We start from the raw sequence: 24,310 nt of genomic DNA, 5'->3' as shown, positions 1-24,310 counted from the left end.
GAGAGAGAATCTTCCTTCTGCTGGTTCACTCTGCAAATGGCCATGATGGCCAGAGGTGGGCCCATCTGAAGCCAGGAGTCAGGAGCTTCTTTTGAGTCTCCCTCATGGGTGCAGGGGTCCAAGCACTTGGACCATCCTCTGCTGCTTTCCCAGGCCATAGCAGAGAGCTGGATATGGAAGTGGAGCAGCTGGGACTGGAACCAGCGCCCATATAGGATCACAGCACTGCAGGCAGCAGCTTTACCCGCTACACCACAATGCTGCAATGCTGGCCCCTGTTTGTTTTTTTTTTTTTCTCTTCTTCTGTGGATACATCTCTCCTTGAATTGGCTAGTGTTAAAAGCTCCCCTTTGAAGTAACAGTGTTCTGTTTAAACAATCCTTTTCGAGAGTGGCTTAGTCCTAGAATTCCTTGTGCATATTAAACCTGTAAATAATCTTATCATTTGGAGTAAATCTCCTTAATGTCCATGCTATAATTGAATTGCTTCCTAATTAATGCACCATTACCTTGAAGCAAAGGTGGATTAGCTCCTGTTTTCTGATTGCCCTTGAATGTCACCTTGACGTTGCAGGAGCGCTGATGAAGTCACTGAGGGTTGTGTGTTGATTTTCAGACACAAGGACCATCACCACCAGCGTGGCTGCAGACACGTCCCCAGGAACAGCCGTTGTCAGCAGCGCCTTGGCGGGGACCAAGGTGAAGCGCCTGAGGGAGTAAGTGGCATGCTGTCGGAGCTGCGGGGGCCGGGGCAGGGTGTGGTGTTAGGACACACTGGCCGGGGCCCAGTGATGCTGCTGTTTGTGCTGCTGTAACATTATGCACATAGAGCAGGCATCCAGTTACTTCTCGCAGTTTCGGAGGCTGGGAAGCACAAGCCCGAGGTCCCGGCAGTGACCGTGCCTGGCACTGGCACTCCAGAGATGGTGTCTTGTTCCAGAGTCCTCACGTGTTGGGAGCTGGAAGGAAGGGCCAAGTAGGCCACGCCCTGTGGGAAGGGTCTTAATCCCATTCCTGAGGGAGGACTCTTCTTGATGTAACCCCCTCCTAAGGGCCCCACCTCTTGCACTGAAGGCTAACTTTCAAGATACGAATGATGGGGGAACACATTCACACCATAGCGTTTCACAAAATCCATTACCTTTTCACACACAAAATACATTGATCCCATCCCAGTAGCCCTCAGAGTTTTAACTCAGTCTCGCATGAACTCAAAAATCCGAAGTCCAGAGTCTCATCTAAGTATCAGCTAACTCGGATACTGGTGACACTCAAAGGGATGATTCATCCTGAGGCAAATTCGCCTCCAGCTGAGTGCCTGTGAAGTCAACCAAGTTTCCTGCTTCCAAAATACAAAGTGGGGGACAGCCCTGGCCCTGGGGCAGCTCTCAGCCTGGCCCCAATGCTTTCTGAGACATCATTTGAAATCTAGATGGGGCGGCTCTGTGGCGCAAGGGGTTGCCTATGGTGCTGGTTTGAGTCCTGGCTGCTCCTCTTCCAATCCAGCTCCCTGCTAATGGCCTGGGAAAGCAGTGGGAGATGGCCCAAGTCCTTGGGCCCCTGCACCCATGTATGTGGGAGACCGGAAGAAGCTCCTGGCTATTGGCTTTGGACTGGCCCAGCTCCGGCAATTGTGGCTGTTTGCGGGAGTAAATCAGTGGATGGAGGACCTCTCTCTGTGTCTCTCCTCCTTCTCTGTCTGTAACTCTGCCTCTCAAATAAATAAATGAATCCTTAAAAAAAGAAAATCTAGTGGAGGTGCCCATTTCTCACAGCTCTTGCTCTCCATGCACCTGCAGAGCTGGCGTCACCAAGGCATTGGATAGACATTCTCATTTCTAAATGGAGAAATAGGAAGGACGGAAGGGATAACAAGTACCAGGGAAGTCCAAGACCCAGTGAAGCAAACAACATTAAACCTTGATCTTCTGCCGGGCTCTAGTCCCAGTTGCTCCTCTTCCAGTCCAGCCCTCTGCTGTGGCCTGGGAGGACAGTGGAGGATGGCCCAGGTATCTGGGCCCCTGCACCCACATGGGGAGACCAGGAAGAAACACCTGGCTCCTGGATTCAGATCAGCGTAGTTCTGGCCGTGGTGGCCATTGGGGAGTAAGCCAATGGAAGGAAAACCTTTCTCTCTGTCCCTCTCTCTCACTCCCTATGACTCTACCTGTCAAATTAAAAAAAAAAATCAGGCCGGCGCCACGACTCACTAGGGTAATCCTCCGCCTTGCGGCGCCGGCACACTGGGTTCTAGTCCCGGTCGGGGTGCCGGATTCTGTCCCGGTTGCCCCTCTTCCAGGCCAGCTCTCTGCTGTGGCCCGGGAGTGCAGTGGAGGATGGCCCAAGTCCTTGGGCCCTGCACCCCGTGGGAGACCAGGAGAAGCACCTGGCTCCTGGCGTCGGATCAGCGCGGTGCGCCGGCCGCAGCGCGCTGGCTGCAGCGGCCATTGGAGGGTGAACCAACGGCAAAGGAAGACCTTTCTCTCTGTCTCTCTCTCTCACTGTCCACTCTGCCTGTCAAATAAAATAAATAAATAAAAATAAATCATGATCTTCTCTTTGATTCTGTGTCTTGTCTTCCAGACAAAATGTAGTCACACACTTGGTATTCTTTACTGAATTCACTTGTTTTTTCTTCCTTTTTTTAATGATGTATTTTATTTATTTGAAAGGCAGAGAGAGAGAGAGAGAGAGAGAGATCTTCCATCCACTGGTTCCACTTCCCAAGTAGCCACAATGGCCAGGGTTGGGCTGGGCCAAAACCAGGAACCTGGAGTTTCATCCTGGTCTTGTACATGGGTACAAGGGCCCAAGCACTTGGGCCATCTTCCACTGCTATCCCAGGCACGTTAGCAGGGAGGTGGATTGGAAGTGGAGCAGCTGGGACTCAAATTGGCCCCAATATGGGATGCCGGCATTGCAGGCAGGGGCTTAACCTGCTACACCACAGCTCCGGCCCCTTGTTTTCTTATTCTTAACACAACCAGGCTGAGGATGTTCCAGATTTTTAATTTCTACTTCCCTTTTGATGGTAAAATTTGTCTTATTATCTAATTTATTTTCATCTCACATTTTACTATAGGCATCCTAACACCTTTTTTTTTTTTTAAAGAATGATTTTATTTATTTGAAAGACAGAGTTACAGAGAGAGGTAGAGACAAAGAGAGAGGTCTTCCATCCACTGGTTCACTTCCCAGTTGGCTGCAACAGCCAGAGCTGCGCCCATCCGAAGGCAGGAGCCTGGAGCTTCTTCCAGGTCTCCCACGTGGGTGCAGGGGCCCAAGGAGTTGGCCATCTTCTACTGCTTTCCCAGGAGTAGAGAGCTGGATTGGAAGAGGGGCAGCTGGGATTTGAACCCGCAGCACCACAGCACCAGCAACACTTTAAAAAAAAAAAAAAAGATTTATTTTGTTTATTTGAAAAGCAGAGTGATGGAAGTTGGGGGAGAAATCTTCCATTAGTTCATTCCCCAAATGGCCACATCTGTCAAGGATGAGCCAGGCCACAGTCAGGAGCCTGGAATCCATCTGGATCTCCCATGTGGGTGGCAGGGGGCCAAGCACTTGGACCATCTTCAGCTGCTTTCCCAAGCACAGTAGCAGTGAGCTGGATGGGAAGTGGAGCAGCTGGGACTTGAACTGGTGCTCTTGACGTGGGATGCCAGCATCATAGGTGGTGGTTTAACCAGCTGTGCCACAATACCAACACCATCCTCAACACTCCGCTTGGATATTTCTTCTGCTAAATATCCTAGTTCCTCTCTGGCAACTGCTGCCATCCAAAAAGCACTAGAGCACAGAATCGTTCCTCCAGGTTCTTTTCCCCTTTACATCAAGGATGATCTGCTCTCCAGCTTCCAGGCATGGTCTCCTCATTTCCATCTGAGTATTTACCACCTGCATTGCTGCCAAAGTCAGTTCAGGGCCACTCAGATATCTGTAGGAAGATCAATTCGGTCTCTACAGCTCTCTTCTTCCGAGGCCTCCCTAGAATACCCACAACCATCCAGCCTCTACCCACTCCCCAGTTCCAAAGCTGTGTCTATATTGTTAGTATTTGTTATAGAAAACCTCAATCCTCGTCGCCAAGTTTTGCGTTAGTGCATTTGTGCCACTGTAACAAAATGTCAGACTAAGCAATGTATATACAGTATAACTGATACCGGGATTGACCCCCTAAAATATGACATCGAATGTGCCCCCTTAAAGTTCCCCAAAAGGTCCCATCTGGGGTGCCATATGAAATTGGAATTTGGAGTGCCATACAATTCCACTGTGTGTTTATTAATACATTCCCAACATTAATAAGCCCGTGTGGGTTCTTGCCCAATATTCCGAGAAGAATTCTGAATACTGGAATAAATGAACGAGGAAGCATAATACATTTTTAAGCTTTTATTCAGTGAGAAAGATGCATAGGAGAGTGAGGGCTTTATCTGAAAGAGAGGGATAAATTGGGTTTGTGCAGAGTACCAGGAACCAGCCACATGGAGGAGCATCTAGGCCAGGAAGCATGGGGTGGGTGGCCCAAAGGCCATGCACCCTAGAGGCACAGGGCCACAGCAAGCCCCATACTGGCAAAAGGCCAAAGAAAGGAAGGGGCGGGCACATCGTGACCCAGGCTTTTAATCCACTTTCAAAGGGGAGTGGTTAATTAGCCTGATTGGCCAGTGGGTGCACAGGTGGCCAGGTAGGAGCATGGCTCACACAGGAGTATGGTGAAGGCGTGGTCTTCCAGCTCACCTAATCAACTTCAACCTGTATGCCTGCCTAGATCATAACTGTCTTACTCAGATTTATGGATGCTGGGAAGTCCAAGATCAAGGGCCTAGCAGGTTTGGTGGAGCCCTCATGGCCTAATCTTCTCCTAAAAGACCCTACTTCATCACCATCTTGCCCTGAGGATTCAGTTTCAACATGCATTTTGGAACACACACAATCATTCGGATGGTAGCAGATGCTATTCCACTTGATCTTCACAGAAACACGACTGTACTTCCCTACATACAACTGTGAATAGAGCAAGCAAAAGCTCAGTCGGAAAGGCCTGGATCTCTGTCACTGGTGCTTGCTGCAGACTTCTTGGCAAGGAAGAGGTGCCCAGCCTCCCAGTCCACCTCCTCCCATTCAGCCTTTGTCTCAGAGGTTGGCAAGCTTGCCCTGTAAAGGGCTGGGCAGTAAACATTTTAGTCTCTCTTGGCCATACAATTTCTGTCACAGTTACTCAACTCTGCAATTGTAGCACAAAAGCAGCCACAGGTAATATGTAGCTAAATGTGGTTGGCTGTACTTTAATAAAACATTATTTGGAGGGCTGAAATTTGAATCACATATGATTTTTGAGTACCACAAAATATTTTCCTTTTTTTGACTTATGGTTAACCATTTAAAAATGTAAAAACAATTTTTAGCTCACAAGATGTGCAAAAGCATGTGGTAACCCAGACTGTGGTCTGTATAGTTTGCTGACCCTTTTTACAGATGTTCCAACTCAGAAACTTCTCTCTAAAATCCACTTCCTAAATTGATGGGGATTGAATACCTAGGGGAGTTTGGCAAAAATTATTTTACAGTTGATTTGCATTTATATTGTTCTTGCAAAAACAGCATATCACCATCTATCCAATACAGAAAAAAAAAAATCCTAAAAATTGTTTCCAAACCGAAAACTGCTAAGATGTTTCAATGCTTATTGTTTTCAAGTCCTGCCTATACCAGTGTGGCTACACAGTTGCATAGTTACCATGGCAACAGGGATTACCAGGAATCGGAACTGAAGGAGTCTGGACTAATCTTTCCTTATTCTACCTGCACTTCTTGCTAGACGGAGATAATGTAGAAAGCCTTGCTAATCTTCCCAGTTGATAATCTTTAAAGAGAACAAAAGTGGCTTGCTTACTTTTCCTTTAAACATTAATAACGTGGTGTCAGATTTTTTTTAATCTAAGATTTCATTGCTTTTGCAAAAGACACAATATTCTACTTCTTAGCCTATTTTGAAATGCCTTAAATAATTAAAATGAACAAGTTTTGCCAAAAGAATTGATCAAGAAGTTTTCTAGGTATTTTGTTCCTGTATGCTTTTGTTTTTCCTTATTGCTTGCCTGACTTTGAGCATCTTCTGGCTCACTTTTGTAGTGTCGATCTATGCCGTTTGGGCTATTGCCCAATGGATGGTGTCGCCTCCCTAGCAGAATAAGCTGCTGTCCCCTTACATTCCACGTCAGGAAGCTCTATCCAATCCAGAAAGAACTCAAAGGAAACTGAGAAACTGCAAAGCCGTGTGTCTTTTGAGCATGTTGTGTTTTGTCTGTTTCTAAGACTTAGGACACAGCCAGGGTGAAAGAATCTTGCTGTCTTTCACTGCACGGGAATGTACTGCACGCTCAGTAAGGAGGTGACAACTGTCAGGATGCAAAAAAGAGCAGTGAATGACATTTGTCCCCGGGGAGTTTGCAGTTTAGATACAGCAGCACACTTTAAAAAGTTAAACAGCAACACAATGGCTGTGTAACACGAGGTGATGGCTAAGGGAAGTGGCCAACAGGGACCACAGGCCAAACAGAACAGATGGTGAGAGCAATAGGGTCAGCAAGGGGACGCTGGGAGGCCACTGGGAGCGTGGCCTCCCAGCGGTGTGCAGTTGGCCTTGGCTTTCATGGAGGGGCAGGATCTGGAGAGGTAAAGATAAGGGAGGAGAAGCTAGAGGTAGGCACATCTGGAGGTCGAGCCTTGGCTGTGCTAGTAAATCCATGACTTCCTGATCCGCGGCAAATGATTCTCCAAAACTCAGTCTCCTCCTCTGCGAAATGGCCACGTTATTGCCTCAGCCGGCTCTTGGGCAGCAGACTCGGAGACGCGGGTTAATGTGCAGGAAGAGGTTCCTGAGGGAGCGGTCTTGAGAAAGGAAACGGAAGAAAGCAGACTGGCGGAAGGGGCAGTGAAGCTGAAGTTCAGTCTCGGTGGCTGCCTCTGCTGGCCCTATGGGGATCTCTGAAGCTAGGGGGCGCTGTACGACTGTCCGCAGCTTAACCTGCTGCACCACAATGCCAGCCCCAAGCACTTCCTCCACCATGGCAATAGGGAGGGAAAAACAAGGAATCTGTCAGGGTGGGTGGGGGGTAGTTATTATAGCTGATTAATTGTGTTAATTAAAAACATTATTTTTAAAAGTGCCAAACCTATAGAAAATTTAAAAGAATAACTTAATGAATACCTATATCCTTTACCTAGATTTACTAACTTAACATTTTGCCACATTTGTGTAAACCTCTCTTTTACTATATCTATTTATATAATATGTACACATTTATACTTATAAATTATTATCAAGTCATTTAAGAATAGATTTCATGGGCTGACACTGTGAGGTAGTGAGCTGAGCCACCCTCTGTGATGATGGCATCCCATGTAGGCACTGTTTGGAGTCCCAGCTGCTCCACTTCCAATCCAGCTCCCTGCTAACATGCCTGGGAAAGCAGCAGAAGGTGGCCCAAGTACTTGGGCCTCTGCACCCACATGGGGTGACCCAGATGGAGTTCCTGACTTCCTGGGTTATCATGGCCATTTGGGGAATGAACCAGTGGATGGAAGATCTCTGTGTCTCTTTCCCTCCCTCTCTCTCTGTAACTCTGACTTGCAAATAGATCTTTTTTTTAAAAAAAATTTTCATACATCATATTTCTTCATCTCTAAATAATTAAATGTACAGTTTCTAAAAATAAGAACATTTTCTTATATAACCACAGTACAGTGATTAAAATTAGGAAATTTTGCATTAGTATAGTATCTACTATTATGTGATACACTGGTACATATTCAGATTTCATCAGATGCCCCAACAAAATCTGTTAATGGCAACTGCATTTCTCATCTAGGATACAAGTCAGGATCACACATTGTGCTCAGTTATTTGTTGTATGTCTTGGGTCTTTTTCTAGAACAGTTCCTTGGTCATTCTTTGGTTTTTAAAGCATGGGCATTTTTGAAGATTACAGGCTGGTCATTTGTAAGATGTCCTGCCTTTTGGGTTTATCTGGGGTCTCCTCAATATTAGATGCAGGCTATACACTTTTGAGGATGTCCTACATAACCAATATTGTGTGCCCTCCTGAATTTTAAACCTTTACTTTGGGGAAATTGCAGACCTATACAAAAGGATCCAGAATAGTAGAATAAACTCCTGGACTCATCAACAGACCAGCTCCACAGTCATCACCCTACATCAGTCTTGCTTTCCTGTACTCCTAGTGTCCTGTTTATCATCTTTCATCCACTAACATTTCCGTAAATCTATGAATTTTAACCTACCCTTTGGTATTTTCCCGTGGATGTCCATTAGGCATCTAAAACTCAAGATGTCCAAACTGAGCTGAGTTTCCCTGCCACACCTGCCCCTACACAACCTTCCTACTCTTCAGCAAGGGAAAGATCCGGGTGAGGATGAACCTTCCAGCTCAGGGTCTCTAAAGGTCACTTGGCGTGCGGGTGGGTTAAGGTGTAGGGCAAGTGACTTGGTCATCTCTGACTGTGGGAAAGTAGAGCTTTGGGCGGAAGCTGGGAACAGCGCACCTGGGAATCACCCTGCCATCCTTCAAGTTCACTCAGTGGCATGCCATTGTTAGCACATGGCTTCCTGCCGCAGCCACTCCCCAGTCCTGTGGGGAGATGAGCCCCTCAGTGACGTTCCCTGCTGGGTTACAAGCAGCACTTTGTGCCCAGCTGGTGTTGGGTGGTATCCCTCAGAGTCACTGGACTGTCTGCCAAAGGACAAAGGATCAGTGTTGGCTTCCATTCCCGAGCAATATCTATGCATAGTCAAAACAGGTTGCTCTTCATATATGGATGGATGGACGGATGGATGGATGGGTGGGTGAGAAGGTAGGTGGGTGGAAGGATGTGTGAAGGGGTCTTTATGGTTTTGTGAGCTTCCTGGAGCCTCTACTATCAAGGGCAGGGTTTTAAGTTTTCTTTTGAGAACTATTTGTGGTTTTTGTTTGTTCATTTTTGTTTAATCACCACATGCTGAATTAAGTTACATACCTGGCATCAGGGTCCCATCAGGGCCCAACAAGGGGGCCCTCTGGAATTACAGCTGGGCAGCTTTCAGCTCTGAGGGGCACAAGTGGCACAGAGTCGCCAACAGACTGATCCTTTAACTCACACAGGTCCAGGCAAAGAACTTGTCACATAGAGTTTGTTCAATTTTTTTTTTTTTTGACAGGCAGAGTGGACAGTGAGAGAGAGAGACAGAGAGAAAGGTCTTCCTTTTGCCATTGGTTCACCCTCCAATGGCCGCCGCGGCTGGCGCGCTGCGGCCAGCGCAGCGCGTTGATCCAAAGGCAGGAGCCAGGTACTTCTCCTGGTCTCCCATGGGGTGCAGGGCCCAAGGACTTGGGCCATCCTCCACTGCACTCCCTGGCCACAGCAGAGAGCTGGCCTGGAAGAGGGGCAACCGGGACAGAATCTGGCGCCCCGACCGGGACTAGAACCCGGTGTACTGGCGCCGCAAGGTGGAGGATTAGCCTAGTGAGCCGCGGCGCCGGCGAGTTTGTTCAATTTGAATAAATAGTGTTCTCGATATATGTGTATCTATCTATGCATCTATCGAGATGCATCTTATATATATTTTTCAGTCACACAATATTTTCTAAGACTTATTTTACTTATTTGAAAGGTAAAGTTACAGAGAAAGAGAGGGAAAGAGATAGGGAGAGAGATCTTCTATCTGCTGATTCACTCCCCAAATGGCTTCAACAGACAGTGCTGGGCCAGGCAGATGCCAGGAGCCAGGAGCCTCCTCTGGGTCTCTCACATGGGTGCAGGGGCCCAAGCACTTGGGCATCCTCTTCTGCTTTTCCAGGTGCATCAGTAGGGAGCTGGATCAGAAGTGGAGCAGCCGTGCCTCGAATTGGCACCCATATAGGATGCTGGTATTGCAGGCAGCGTACTCTGCTATACCACAACACCAGCCCCAAATCACACAATTTTTAAACAAGTTTTGGATTCACAACACAACTGAGTGGAACATTCAGTGTATTTTTCATCTCAGACAATATAGTTTTCATCTTCGTAAGTTTGATTTGTTTTTTTTTTTTTTATAAAAATCTTTTTCACAGCTTAAGATGTTTATTATTTCCTCTAGCTATCTCAACAAGTAGAATACAATTATACTGATTATTTTAGTATTCTTGACATTGTGACTTTGAACTCATTGGGAGCTAAATATTTTTATTTTCCAATAAGTAGCCTGAATCTTTGTTTTAGGATTCAGTTATTCAGAAACAGCTTGATTCTTTGGGGTCTTATATTTGAGCTTTTTTTTTTTTTTAATGGGACAAGGACAAGATTCTTTTTTAAAATTTTTTTGAGGATTCATCTTCCTTTATTATTTTACTTTTCTTGAATTTTTAAAGTTTTTTATTAAGGTAAACAAATTTTATATATTTCACATACATAGATCTAGGGACATAGTGATACTTCCCACCCTACTCTCCCTCCCACCCGTGATCCCACCCTTCTGCTCTTATTCTTACTCTTAATTTTTACAATGATCTACTTTCAGTTTACTTTATCCTCATAAGATTAACCATCCACTAAGTAAGGAGTTCAACAAATAGTAAGAAGAAAAAAAAAAACAACACTGCTCTCAACAGTAGAGACAAGGGCTGTAAGCAATCATCAAATCTCAAAATGCCAACTTCACTCCTATACATTACATTTTTGGTTACTCTATTAATTACCAGAGATCAAGGAAATTATATGATATTTATCTTTTTGGGACTGGCTTATTTCACTAAGTATAATGGTTTCCAGTTGCATCCATTTTGTTGCAAAAGATAGGGTTTCCTTTTTTTATGGCTGAGTAGTATTACTTTATATATATATATATATATATATATATATATATATATATCGATTCCATATCTTAGCTATTGTGAATTGAGTTCAATAAACATGGGGGTACAGATAGCTCTTTCATAAGCTGATTTCATTTCCCTTGGGTAAATTCCCAGGAGTGGGATGGCTGAGTCGTATGGTATATCTATTTTCAACTTTCTGAAGTGTCTCCCTGCTGTCTTCTACAATGGCTATAGTAGTTTGCATTCCTACCAGCAATAGATTAGGGTACCTTTTCCCCCACATCCTGGCTAGCATTTGTTGTTTGTTGATTTCTGCATGAAAGCCATCCTAAGTGGGGTGAAGTGAAACCTCATTGTTGTTTTGATCTGCATTTTTATGATGGCCAGTGATCCAGAGCCTTTTTTCATGTGTCTGTTAGCCATTTGAATTAAAAAATTCTTTTGTATGCTTTACCCAATGGCCAGTGAATTGTCAGGTTCACAAGTTTGGAATGTAAAAGGTGTAAAGAAGCACTCCCCCGTACAGGGTGATCTCCAAGGACAGTTCTCTAACTCTTTAGGGTGGTTCTTTGCTTCACCTCCACAATTTCTTCACATGCATGTGCTGCTCTGAACTTCCCTGAGTCCCCCTGTGTGTGGGTATATGCAGATTTATTGGTTTCACCATTTTTAAAAATATTTAATTAATTTATTTGAAAGGCAGAGTTAGAGAGAGAGAGAGAGAGAGGTCTTCTATCTGCTGGTTCACTCCCTGAATGGCCCCAATGGCCAGGGCTGGACCACGCAGAAGCCAGGAGCTATGAGCTTCATCTGGGACTCCAACGTGGTTTCAGGGGGCCAGTACTTTGGTCAACTTCCCCTGCTTTCCCAGGTTCCTTTGTGGGGAGCTGGATCAGCAATGGAGCTACCGGGATTCAAACCAATGCCCATATGGGATGCCAACATCTCAGGCAGCTTACCCTGCTGACACCAGCCTTTGTTTCCTATTTTTAAAAATTTCTTGTTTTGTTACTTTTTTATTAGTTACATAATATAATTTCATGGGTTCAAAGTCAAATCTATAAAAAAGCATACTAAGAGAAAATGTCCTTCCATTTTTAGTCCCTTCTCCATTTCCTTCCTTCCATCTTACAAAGATGTCATGGTTCATTTTTTCATTATATTCAAACAGTTCTCATAAAATTGGTAGCCTATTATATGCATTGTATCTCTTTCCTTATGCAATATATGCTGGTGATTCTTCTTAGACATATGTAACAACATGGTGCATCCTATTTACAGCTTCTGAATTCTTCCAGTGGATGTACCATTGTTTGTTCAGCCTGTCCCTTGATTAAGGACACAGGGATAGTTATAATATTAAGCTATTCTACACAGTGCTAGAATGAGTAGCCTTGTACTTTCATGCAAATTTTTTTGTTTGTTGCACTACTATTCATCTTTTAGATAGATTTTCATGAGTGAGATTACTTGGTCAAAGAATAAATAGTTATATAATTTTGGTAGATATTTCCAAATGCTGTCAGCGGTGTATGAGTGCTGTTTTCCCCACAAACTATATTATCAAAGTTTAGAATTTCCTGTTTTATTCTGATAAATCAGTCTAGCTATCTTATATACATTTTTCTCTTTTATAAATGTAGGCTTTCATTGTGTGGTCCATTTTATTTAATTTATTATACATTTTTTGAAATATATGAGGTTGTGTTTTCATTTCTCACAGCAAACACACTTGGGAATAAAGTGCACAAAATATTCTAAAATACAGATTTGGAGTGGAAGAGAAGAAACCACGCTTTGCCTCAAGTTTTGGCTCAGATGTCCAACTTATTTTACCAAGAAGAGGCTTTCTCTTTTTTTCAACTTTTATTTAATAAATATAAATTTCCAAAGTGCAACTTTTAAATTATAGCAACTTTTCCCCCCATAACCTCCCTCTCACCCTCAACCATCCCATCTCCCACTCCCTCTCCCATCCCATTCCTCATCAAGATTCATTTTCTTTTTTTTTTTTTTTTTTTTTTTTTTTTTTTAATTTATTTAATGAGCATAAATTTCCAAAGTACAGCTTATGGACCACAATAGCCTCCTCCCCCCCACCCCCGCCCGTGTCTTCCCTCCCATCCACAATGCTCCCCTCTCCCACTCCCTCTTCCCTTCCCCTTCACATCACAATTAATTTTCAATTATCTTTATATACAGAAGATCAATTTAGCGTATGTTAAGTAAAGATTACCACATTTTGCTCCCACACAGAAACATAAAGTGTAAAATACTATTTGAGTACTAGTTATAGCATTAATTAAACACCTAAGAGTAATTGTGTATTAATTACATAGCTCAACCAATAGTTTTAAGTAGAATATAAAATGCACCTTTTGCATTGTTGTGGCTTCCCCCCGACCTCCCTCCCTCCCATGGCCCTCCCCTCACCCACTTCCTCTCCCCTCTCCCCCCTTCATCACGTTTCATTTTCGGTTACCTTCATATACCGAAGATCAATTTAGTCTATACTAAGCAGGGATTTCAACAGGTTGCACTCACACAACCGAACCAGGTATAGGGTATTGTTCGACTAGTAGTGTTGTTTTTGAGTTTCATAGATAAACATATTAAGGACAGAGATCCTGCGAGGGGAGCATGAACCCAGTGACTCCATTGTTGATTTAACAATTGGCACTCTTATTTATGACGTCAGCAATCACCCGAGACACTTGCTATGAGCTGTCTAGGCTATGGAGGCCCCTTGAGTTCACCAACTCTGTATTTGTTTAGTCAACGCCATATCACAGTGGAGGTTCCTTCCTCCCTTCAGAGAAAGGCGCCTCTCTCCTTGATGGCCTGATCCTTCTGCTGGAGTGTTGTTCGCCAGGATCCTTCATTTAGATTGTTTTTTTGCCACCGTGTCATGGCTTTCCATGCCTGCGAGACTCTCATGGACCTTTTAGTCAGATCCGAATGTCCCAAGGGTTGATTCTGAGGCAGGAGTGCTGTTTTGGGCATTTGCCATTCTATGAGTCTGCTGTGTGACCTGCTTCCCCCGCAGGATCATTCTCAACCCTTTTGATTCTATCTTTCATTATTTGCTTACACTGGTCTTATTTGTGTACTCTCTTCGACACTTACCCTATCTCTTGGATCAGTTGTGTATTTATATTTGTCTCTTTACCAAGTGTGCTGGCATTGGTGCCTGCCTCCTTGGTAAGATTGAGTTGAAATCCCCTGGCACATTTCCAGTTCCACCATTGGAGGTAGGTCTGATTGAGTATGTGCCGTCCTATATATCTCCTCCCTCTCTTATTCCCACTCCCATGTTCCACAGAGATCAATTTCCTATTAATTTTTAAACGCTTAAGAATGGTTGTGCATTGATTGCATAGTTCAACCAGTGGTCTTGTGTAGAGCATACCGAGCAACAACAACAACAACAAAAATACTAAAGGAACAAAATAGTAAGTTTTTCCTCAACAGTCTAGACAAGGGCTGCTCATGTCATTGTCTCTCATAGTGTCCATTTCACTTCAATGGGTATCATTTTAGGTGCTCGCTTAGTTGCCATCAATCAGGGAGAACATGTGATATTTATCCCTTTTGGACTGGCTTATTTCACTCAGCATGATGTTTTCCAGCTTCCTCCATTTTGTTGTGAATGCCCGGATTTCGTTGTTTTTTACTGCTGTATAGTGTTCCATAGAGTACATATCCCATAGTTTCTTTATCCAGTCATCCGTTGATGGACATTTAGGTTGATTCCATGTCTTAGCTATTGTGAATTGAGCTGCAACAAATATTGAGGTGCAAATGGCTTTTTTCACCCCTTTAATTCCATTTGGGTATATTCCAAGGAGTGGGATGGCTGGGTCCTGTGGTAGTGCTATGTTCAGGTTTCTGAGGACTCTCCAGACTGTCTTCCATAGTGGCTTTACCAGCTTGCATTCCCACCAACAGTGGATTAGTGTCCCCTTTTCTCCACATCCTCGCCAGCATCTGTTGTTGGTTGATTTCTGTATGTAAGCCAATCTAACCGGAGTGAGGTGGTATCTCATTGTGGTTTTGATCTGCATTTCCCTGATGGCTAGGGATCCTGAGCATTTTTTCATGTGCCTGTTGGCCATTTGGATTTCCTCTTTTGAAAAATGCCTGTTAAGGTCCTTGGCCCATTTTTTTATTGGGTTGTTTGTTTTGATTCTGTGGTGTTTTTTGATCATTGTGTAGATTCTAGTTGTTAATCCTTTATCTGTTGTGTAGTTTGCGAATAACGTCTCCCATTCTGTTGGTTGCCTCTTCGCTTTCCTGACTGTTTCCTTTGCTGTTAAGAAACTCTTTAATTTTAGGTAATCCCATTTGTTTATTTTATCTTTGATTACCCGTGCCTGTGGGGTCTTCTCCAGGAATTCTTCGCCTATTCCGATATCTTGGAGGGTTTCCCCTATGCTCTCAATTAGTTTCATGGTGTCGTGGCGCAACTCTAGTTCTTTGATCCATGTTGAGTGGATTTTTGTATAAGGTGTAAGGTAGGGGTCTTGCTTCATACTGCGGCATGTGGACATCCAGTTTTCCCAGCACCATTTGTTGAAGAGGCTGTCCTTGTTCCAGGGGTTGGTTTTAGGTCCTTTGTCAAATATGAGTTGGTTATAGATGTTTGGATTGATCTCCGGTGATTCTATTCTGTTCCATTGGTCTATCCATCTGTTTTTGTACCAGTACCAGGCTGTTTTGATTATAACTGCCCTGTAGTATGCTTTGAAGTCTGGAATTGTGATGCCTCCGGCCTTGTTTTTATTGTAAAGGATTGCTTTAGCTATTCTGGGTCTCCTGTTTCTCCATATGAATTTCAGCATCGTTTTTTCTAGGTCTTTGAAGAATGACTTTGGTATTTTGATTGGTATTGCATTGAACTTGTAAATTGCTTTTGGGAGAATGGACATTTTGATGATATTGATTCTTCCAATCCATGAGCATGGCAGGTTTTTCCATTTTTTTGTGTCGTCTTCTATTTCTTTCTTTAGTGTTTTGTAATTTTCATCATAGAGGTCTTTGACCTCCTTGGTTAAATTTATTCCAAGGTACTTTATTGTTTTTGTGGCTATTGTGAATGGGATTGATCTTAGTAGTTCTTCCTCGGCCCTGGCATTGTCTGTGTATACAAAGGCTGTTGATTTCTGAGCGTTGACTTTGTATCCTGCTACTTTACCAAACTCTTCTATGAGTTTCAGTAGCCTCTTATAGGAGTTTATTGGGTCCTCTATATATAGTATCATGTCATCTGCAAACAGGGATAGTTTGACTTCCTCCTTTCCCATTTGTATCCCTTTTATTTCTTTTTCTTGCCTGATGGCTCTGGCTAAGACTTCTAGGACTATATTGAATAGCAATGGTGAGAGTGGGCATCCCTGTCTGGTGCCAGTTCTCAATGGAAATGCCTCCAACTTTTCCCCATTCAATATGATGCTGGCCTTTGGTTTATCATAGATTGCCTTAATTGTGTTGAGGAATGTTCCTTCTAACCCCAATTTGCTTAGGGTTTTCATCATGAAGGGGTGTTGTATTTTGTCAAATGCTTTCTCTGCATCTATTGAGATAACCATATGATTTTTCTTTCTCAATTTGTTAATGTGCTGGATTACGTTGATTGACTTTCGAATATTGAACCATCCCTGCATACCAGGGATAAATCCCACTTGGTCCGGGTGAATGATCTTTCTGATGTGTAGTTGGATTCGGTTTGCCAGAATTTTATTGAGTATTTTTGCATCTATGTTCATCAGGGAGATAGGTCTGTAGTTTTCTTTCTCTGCTGTGTCTTTTCCGGGCTTAGGAATTAAGGTGATATTGGCTTCGTAGAAGGAATTTGGGAGGATTCCCTCTCTTTCAATCGTTTGGAATAATTTGAGAAGAACTGGGGTTAGTTGTTCTCTAAATGCCTGGTAAAATTCGGCAGTGAAGCCATCCGGTCCTGGGCTCTTCTTTTTCGGTAGTGCGTTTATTACTGATTCAATTTCTTCCATGGTTATGGGTCTGTTTAGATTTTCTATATCTTCACGGCTCAGTTTAGGAAGGTTGCATTTGTCCAGGAATCTATCCATTTCTTCCAGGTTCCCCAATTTGTTAGCATACATCTCTTTGTAGTAGTTTCTGATGATTCTTTTTATTTCTATTGTGTCAGTTGTTACATTTCCATTACTATCTTTGATTTTACAGATTTGGGTCTTCTCTCTCCTTTTTTTGGTTAGTTGAGCCAATGGTGTGTCAATTTTGTTTATTTTTTCAAAGAACCAGCTCCTGGTTTTGTTGATCTTTTGTATTGTTTTTTTGGTTTCAATTTTGTTTATTTCTTCTCTGATCTTTAGTATTTCTTTCCTCCTTTTGGATTTGGGCTTGATTTGCTGCTGTTTTTCTAGTTCCTTGAGGTTCATAGAGAGTTCATTTGTTTGGTTCCTTTCCAGCTTCTTGATGTAGGCACTAATTGCTATAAACTTTCCTCTTAGCACTGCTTTTGCTGTGTCCCACAGGTTTTGATAGGTTGTGTTATCATTTTCATTTGTTTCTAGAAATCTTTTGATTTCTCTTTTAATTTCTTCGATGACCCACTGTTCATTTAGGATCATGTTGTCCATTCTCCATATATTTGCATATGGTGTAGAGATTCTTGGGTTGTTGATTTCAAGTTTCACTGCACTATGGTCTGAGAAGCTGCATGATATAGTTTCAATTTTTTTGAACTTGTTGAGGCTCCCTTTATGGCCTAGTATATGGTCAATCCTAGAGAATGTTCCATGTACTGGGGAGAAATACGTGAACTCTGTGTCTGTGGGGTGGAGGGTTCTGAAGATATCTATTAGGTCTATTTGGTCTATGGCGTCAATTAGCTCAGTTGTTTCCTTGTTGAATTTCTGTCTGGTTGATCTGTCCATTGGTGAGAGTGGGGTGTTGAAGTCCCCTGTTACTATTGTATTTGAGTCTATATCTCCCTTTAAATCCTTTAGTAATTCTTTCAGGTAGCCAGGCGCCCTGTAATTAGGTGCGTATACATTTATAATAGTAATGTCTTCCTGTTGGATAGATCCTTTAATCATTATATAGTGCCCTTCTCTGTCTCTTTTAATAGTTTTTATGTTAAAGTCTATTTTGTCTGATATTAGGATGGCCACACCAGCTCTTTTTTGATTACCATTAGCTTGGAGTATCTTTTTCCATCCTTTCACTTTCAGTCTGCGTGCATCTTTGCTGATGAGGTGTGTCTCCTGAAGGCAGCATATAGTTGGATCCTCTTGTTTTATCCAATCTGCTAGTCTGTGCCTCTTTGTCGTGGAATTAAGACCATTCACATTCAATGTGATTACTGTTAAGTACTGTCTTTTTCCCTTCATGTTTCCTGTAACGAGCTGTTTATGTATTTTGAACTTTGTTTGTGGGTTACTCTACATTCGCTTTTTTTTTGCAGTGAAGTTCTTGTTTTTGTATTTCTGTGTGCAGCACGTCTTTGAGCAAGTGTTGTAGGGTTGGACGCGTGGATACAAATTCTTTCAGTTTCTGTTTGTCGTGGAAGATCTTTATTTCCCCTTCATTCACAAATGATAGCTTTGCAGGATATAGTATTCTAGGTTGGCATTGTTTGTCTTTTAACACTTGGAATATATCATGCCATTGTCTCCTTGCCTGTAGTGTTTGCGATGAGAAGTCTGGGGTGAGTCTGATTGACTTACCCCTGAATGTGATTTGTCGCTTTTCTCTGGCACATTTTAGGATTTGTTCTTTGTGTGTCACTGAACTGAGTGTTGCCACAATGTGTCGTGGTGAATTTCTCTTCTGGTCTACTCTGTTTGGGGTCCTGGTTATCTGTTGTATTTGTGTGTTGTTATCCAGCTGCCTTTGTTTAAAGTTTTCTGATATTATTTCGTTGAAGACACCGTCTAATCCATTCTCTCTTTCCACCCCCTCAGGGACTCCTATTATCCGAACATTACACCGTTTGATTGAATCTTGTAGGTCTCCGACCGTGTTTTTTAATTTTTTAATTTCTTCTTCCTGTGATTGAACTGACTGTATTATTTCTGGAAGTTTGTCTTCGAATTCTGATATTCGGTCTTCTATTTCATCTGTTCGATTTCCGAGGGATTCCACGGTGTTTTTTATATGGTCAATTGAGTTTTTCAGTTCTAGTATCTCATTCTGGCTTCTCTTTAAGATCTCTAATCCTTGGGCTTGTTTTTCATTCAGCTCTTGACACTGTTTCTCATTATTTCTAAGTATTCTGATTATTAATTTCTGAATTCTTTTTCTGGCATGTTTTCAACTTCTTCTTCTTCTGCCTCTGTTGGTTTAGCCTGCTCCATTGGCAAATTTATATTATCTTCTATGTTTTTTTGGTTTTTGGTTTTGTTTTTTGGCATTCCGTCTGGGTGATTTTTCAGGTTGATTTCCCTCTACTATAGGCTGCTGTGAGTCTCTACCAATATTCAGTGTAACCAGGCTGCTCTACACAGCCCGCAGGTAAACAGACAGGGTGGCTGCTCTCTGCCCACTGCAGCTCTGGATCCTGTGCTTTTTCCCCACCAGGAGGCGTTATTCAGTAACTTGAGTAGTCGGGTCTCAGGACTTTGGGCTGCCCTCCCTCGAGCACCCTCAGCTCCACCTTTGGGCTCCGCCTCCGAAGGTTAGTGTGGAGGCAAAGATAGTTCTCCTTTAAGCCCGAATGTAAACAAACAAAATGGCTGCTTCCCGCCCCCCAGGGCTCCGGGGAGGCGCCAAGAGACACTGGCTTACTCAGTCTCTCAATTAGTGTCCCTGAATCGTGCACTCTCACGCCGGCGCCACTCACTCTGTTCCCGTTCTCTATTTCCTCTCCCACTCAGTCGTGCATGTCCCAGTGTCCGTCCCAGGATGTGTTGGGGGAGGAGCGGCGGCAGCTGTGCCGCGGTGCTGGGCGAGTGCCCCGTCTCACCTCGGCCTCCAGCGCTGGTGCGTACACGCTCCTGCTGGTGTCCTGAGTCCCAGGCGTCCGCGTCCTCCCCGCGTGTCCACCCCAACACCCCAGTTTGAGGAAGGGCTTAAAAACTACAAATTTTCATCCTTCTTTGAACCTCCCCTTAGTGGACCTTCGCTGTGCTCCCTCCCTCTCTATTCCGCCATCTTCAGAACCAAGATTCATTTTCAATTGTCTTTATATACAGAAGATCAACTTAGTATATACGAAGTAAAGATTTCAACAGACTGCACCCACACAGACATGCAAAGTATAGAGTACTGTTTGAGTAGTAGTTTTATCATTAATCTGCCTAGTACAACACATTAAGGACAGAGGTCCTACATGGGGAGCAAGTGTACAGTGACTCCCGTTGTTGATTTAACAATTGACATCAAGAGGCTCTCTTATTGACAGCCAAATGGTGCTGCTTCCAAAGGTCAATAAAAGAGATATCTTTGTTATTTTCCTGGTCAGAGATTTTTGTGTGAATGGTCTTAGTGAGGAGGAGGATTCACAGTGCTCTAAGTCCCTGGCGCCCAGGAGGAAACACCTTTTCCAGGGCTGCTGATTTTGGTGCTGTTAATCTCAGATTATTAACATCTAAGGACCAAAACATCAGTGTGATCACCTGCACATCAGATTGCCCAAACTGGGCTCACTTCTCCCATGCAAAGGGCTTTCAAATGAAGTCTTTGTTGGGGAAATGAGAAGAAAGGTGATTCTCATGAAGCTGTCCAGTGCCCTGCTATGCTTAACGGCCTGCACCTGCCAGCTTCCTTGTGCACGCGTGGCTGGCAATTCTGATGCTCAAAGCTGGATTTGTGTGTGTGTGTATGTGTGTGTATTTTTGTGTGAGTCATAGACGCCTGTCCTTATTCAGGTAATACTGGATGTCGCGTTGGATGCTGTGGCTACAGAGCCTGCCTTGAGCCCAATGAGGCCATTGAGTGCTCTTGGCAATTTTATTGTTGAACTCTCATGTCAGCTGCTTGAAAGTGTCTTACCAAGGTCAGAGCACAGCACTGTTAGGGTGCTGTGATGAGGGCTGAAGTCGACTGTTTAGAAACTGCAGAAGGCACCAGGAAGTTCTGTGAGTAACACCAAGGTCAAGTGTAATGATTGGTTCAGACTCGGATAGCCGACTCTCAAGTTCTTGACAATTTTCTTTCACTTTCAATCACTGAAAGACCTTGACTGTGGGAAGTCAAACTGAGGATGAGAAGTCCATGACTCTTGTCTTCATTAATGACTGATATACAACGGCACTGCAAAAGGTTTGTGGGAAATGGAATGAAAAGATAGTTTTATTTTGATGTGAAAATGTTTTGAAGCCCATGCATAGCTTTTTTGTGCTATGCATATTCCTCCAACATTTGAACACCCCTCGTACTGCTCATGGCACAGTAGTCATCACTTGTGAAAATGACGGGGAAGCACGAAGCACTTCTGGAATGGTCTGCAGGAGGGAGTAGCGCGGCAAGGCAGTCCTTGAGCTGAGCTGAGGGCAGTTCTTCTTTATAACAGTATCCACTGAGGTTCTGAGATCAAAGCCACAGCAGTCATGGCATTGGAGGGAAGCTTACTGCCTATGCCTGCCTCTTCAGTACGAGGGCGCACTAATCCACACATGTTCTCTTGCATATAGTTCTCACCGAATACCTGGAAAGTGTGCAGGACTTCCGCCCCCCTTACATACGTGATAAGGTTGGATTATAGCAGGTTGAGAAATTTTTGCCGTCATACAGTGAGACTACATTTAGAATAGAAGTCTGGTTAATATGAAAACCAGTGCTGATGGACCTGCTGCCAAAAGCCTGGGCCCATCACCAACCCTGAAAGGGTCTTTTAATTACCACAGACTAAGTTTACCCACCTGACCTTGTGCTCGGGAACTTAAAGTGCATGCCGAATCACTTTCATGGTGGGGAATATGTAAAATGCCCAAGGCCAAAGCTGGCATCCGGGGCTGGTCTGTCTGCTATCAATGTCCATGTCCTTTCGCATGCTTTTCTGAGTGGGTAGGCTTTTGATGTCTGTATTTTGACAGCATCTCATTCTGTCAGCCTGGACTTTTCCTTTTTCAAGACGTGGAAGATGTATGTATCTTTGAACTTATTATTTCAGGATTTCCAAATGCTTTGTGAATAAAGCTCACTCTGTCTCGGTGATTGAAATAACCCCTCAAAAGAGAAACAGATGAAGTGATGGTTCTTTTCCGCTTTTCAAATCTCACTGAAGAGGTGTTAGTTATGCCTCCAGTATTCCCTTTCTTTAAAAAAAGGTCAGTGTCAGACAGCATCTCTGAAGGAATTGCTAATTGAAACCAGCATTTCGATTTCAAAACGGCAAAAGCTTATGGCCAACAGATACATGAGAAAAAGCTCAGGATCACTAGCTATCAGGAAAATTCAAATAAAAACCACAGTGAGACTTCACTCACCCCAGATAGAAAGCCTCTCATCCAAAAGTCAAAAAATGATAAATGATGGTGAGGATGTGGGGGAAAAAGTACCCTAACACACTATTGGTGGAGATGTAAACTAAAACAGCCATTATGGAAGACAGTATGGAGAGTCCTCAGAAATCTGAAAATGGATCTAGCATAAGACTTGGCCATCACACTCCTGGGGATTTACCCCAATGAAATGAAATCAACATATGAGAGACTTGTTTGTATCCCTGTGTCTATTGCAGCTCAATTAACAATAGCTAGGCTGTAGAATCAACCCGATGTCCATCAACTGATGACTAAAGAAAATTTGGTGTGTCTACATTGTGGAATACTACTCAGCCATACAAAAGAATGAAGTCCTATCTTTTGCAACAAAATGGATGCAATTGGAAACCACTATGCTTAGTGAAATAAGACAGTCCCTGAAAGACAAGTATATGTTTTCTCTGATTTGTAGTAGGTAATATAGAATATAAAAAAATGTAGAGGAATGAAACAAACATCTTATGATTTGATTTTTAGCTCTTGTTTATACTCCTGTGGAGCTGTGGTATTTCTAGTTTTTACTTGTTGAATATTATGGTTAGTGGTGCATTAAGCCTGTAATTATTGGCATAGACTGAAATCATATTTTTGTTAAATTTAAAAAAAAAAAACAGAAAGGAAGGAAGGAGGAGGACTGAGGGAAGGAAGGAAATATGGTTATTGCTTTAGAATTGTACTTGTGAATTCTATTCTCTTTATATGAATAAAAGTTTTTGAGAAAGAAATTGTGCATACACACACACACACACACACAAAGCTTAGGCAGAGAGGGAGGCTTGGTGACGAGCGAGTGAGTGTTCCTTGTCTCCAGAGCAGCCATTCTAAATTTGCATGCAATGTCTGAGGCATCCTCTACACAACCCATCCCTCAGACTCAGCTGTCTCGAGATCTGTGATCAATGACTTCTGCTTTTCTTGAGACTGTGAGGGATACAGCATTATGCCATGGGCCACACCACAGAGTGTGCGACCTAGCTGGGGACATTGGGCACCTCACAGAGGGATCTGCAAGACTGGGATTAAGTGCCAAGTTCCACCCTAGAGGAGCTGGCATCACAAAAGTTCCCCACCGGCGTCGCGGCTCAATAGGCTAATCCTCTGCCTGCAGCGCTGGCACCCCGGGTTCTAGTCCCAGTTGGGGCGCCGGATTCTGTCCCGGTTGCTCCTCTTCCAGTCCAGTTCTCTGATGTGGCCTGGGAGTGCAGGGGAGGATGGCCCAAGTCCTTGGGCCCTGCACCTGCCTGGGAGACCAGGAGGAAGCACCTGGCTCCTGGCTTCAGATCAGCACGGTGCACCGGCTGTAGTGGCCACTTGGGGGGGGGCGGTGAACTGACGGAAAAAGGAAGACTTTTCTCTCTGTCTGTCTGTCTGTCTCTCCCTCTCTCTCTCACTGTCCACTCCGCCTGTCAAAAAAAAAAAAAAAAAAAAAGTTCTCAGGAGAGACTCCTCTCCTACAAAGGGTCAGACAGATGCGTGCACTACTCAGATGATGGCTTCTCCCTGAAACACTCCACTTGTATTTGCTTCCCTGCCCCAGGAGTGAATTAGCCTCTTTCTGGTTGGAACCCACATGCTGGCCAATTTGTTCTCTAAGTCTGGTCAAGTTTGGGTCAAACTGTACGTCCATATCTGGTGGTAGTTCAGAGCCCTTCCCGAGACTCCTGAAGGTTCCTGGCTGTTTTGATGATCCCATACCCTGGGCTTCGGGCCCATTTTGCACCACATCGATCCAGAGTGAAAATCTAGCCTTGTGATCCATTTTCCCTAATACCCGTCTGCACTTGAGTCTTCTGTGAGGGCACTTGACTCTTGAAGACTCAGAGGCTGACAATAAAGGTCTTGTGTCACAAAGACATAACAACTTCAAACTGATCAGTAGGCATCCCCGATCTTTAGAGAGGCCTTATAGCTACGCAGCGCAGGTAGGCTCACCAGCAAGTAACCTCTGAGATGATTTTCATGTGGAAAGTGTCCTGAGGGCCA

The 24,310-nt window shown here is 43.7% G+C and overlaps 1 protein-coding gene across 13 annotated transcripts in view; it reads left to right on the top strand.

Annotated features, from left to right (window-relative positions):
• Nucleotides 1-24,310, top strand: part of NEK11 (NIMA related kinase 11) — a 332,098-nt gene that overhangs the window by 237,800 nt on the left and 69,988 nt on the right. For all 13 annotated transcript variants that reach the window (XR_016233306.1, XM_089332257.1, XM_051818466.3 and 10 more), the window contains one exon: nucleotides 617-716. Coding sequence is in view for 12 of the 13 variants with exons in the window: in XM_089332257.1 (XP_089188383.1) it covers nucleotides 617-716 (100 nt within the window). In the remaining variant the exon portion in view is untranslated. The remainder of the gene's footprint in view (nucleotides 1-616; nucleotides 717-24,310) is intronic.

This window comes from Oryctolagus cuniculus, chromosome 4 (assembly GCF_051225735.1).
Source record: "Oryctolagus cuniculus isolate XC-2025 breed Fujian yellow rabbit chromosome 4, ASM5122573v1, whole genome shotgun sequence".
Lineage (NCBI taxonomy): Eukaryota > Metazoa > Chordata > Mammalia > Lagomorpha > Leporidae > Oryctolagus > Oryctolagus cuniculus.
This window is presented reverse-complemented; position numbering and strand designations above follow the sequence as displayed.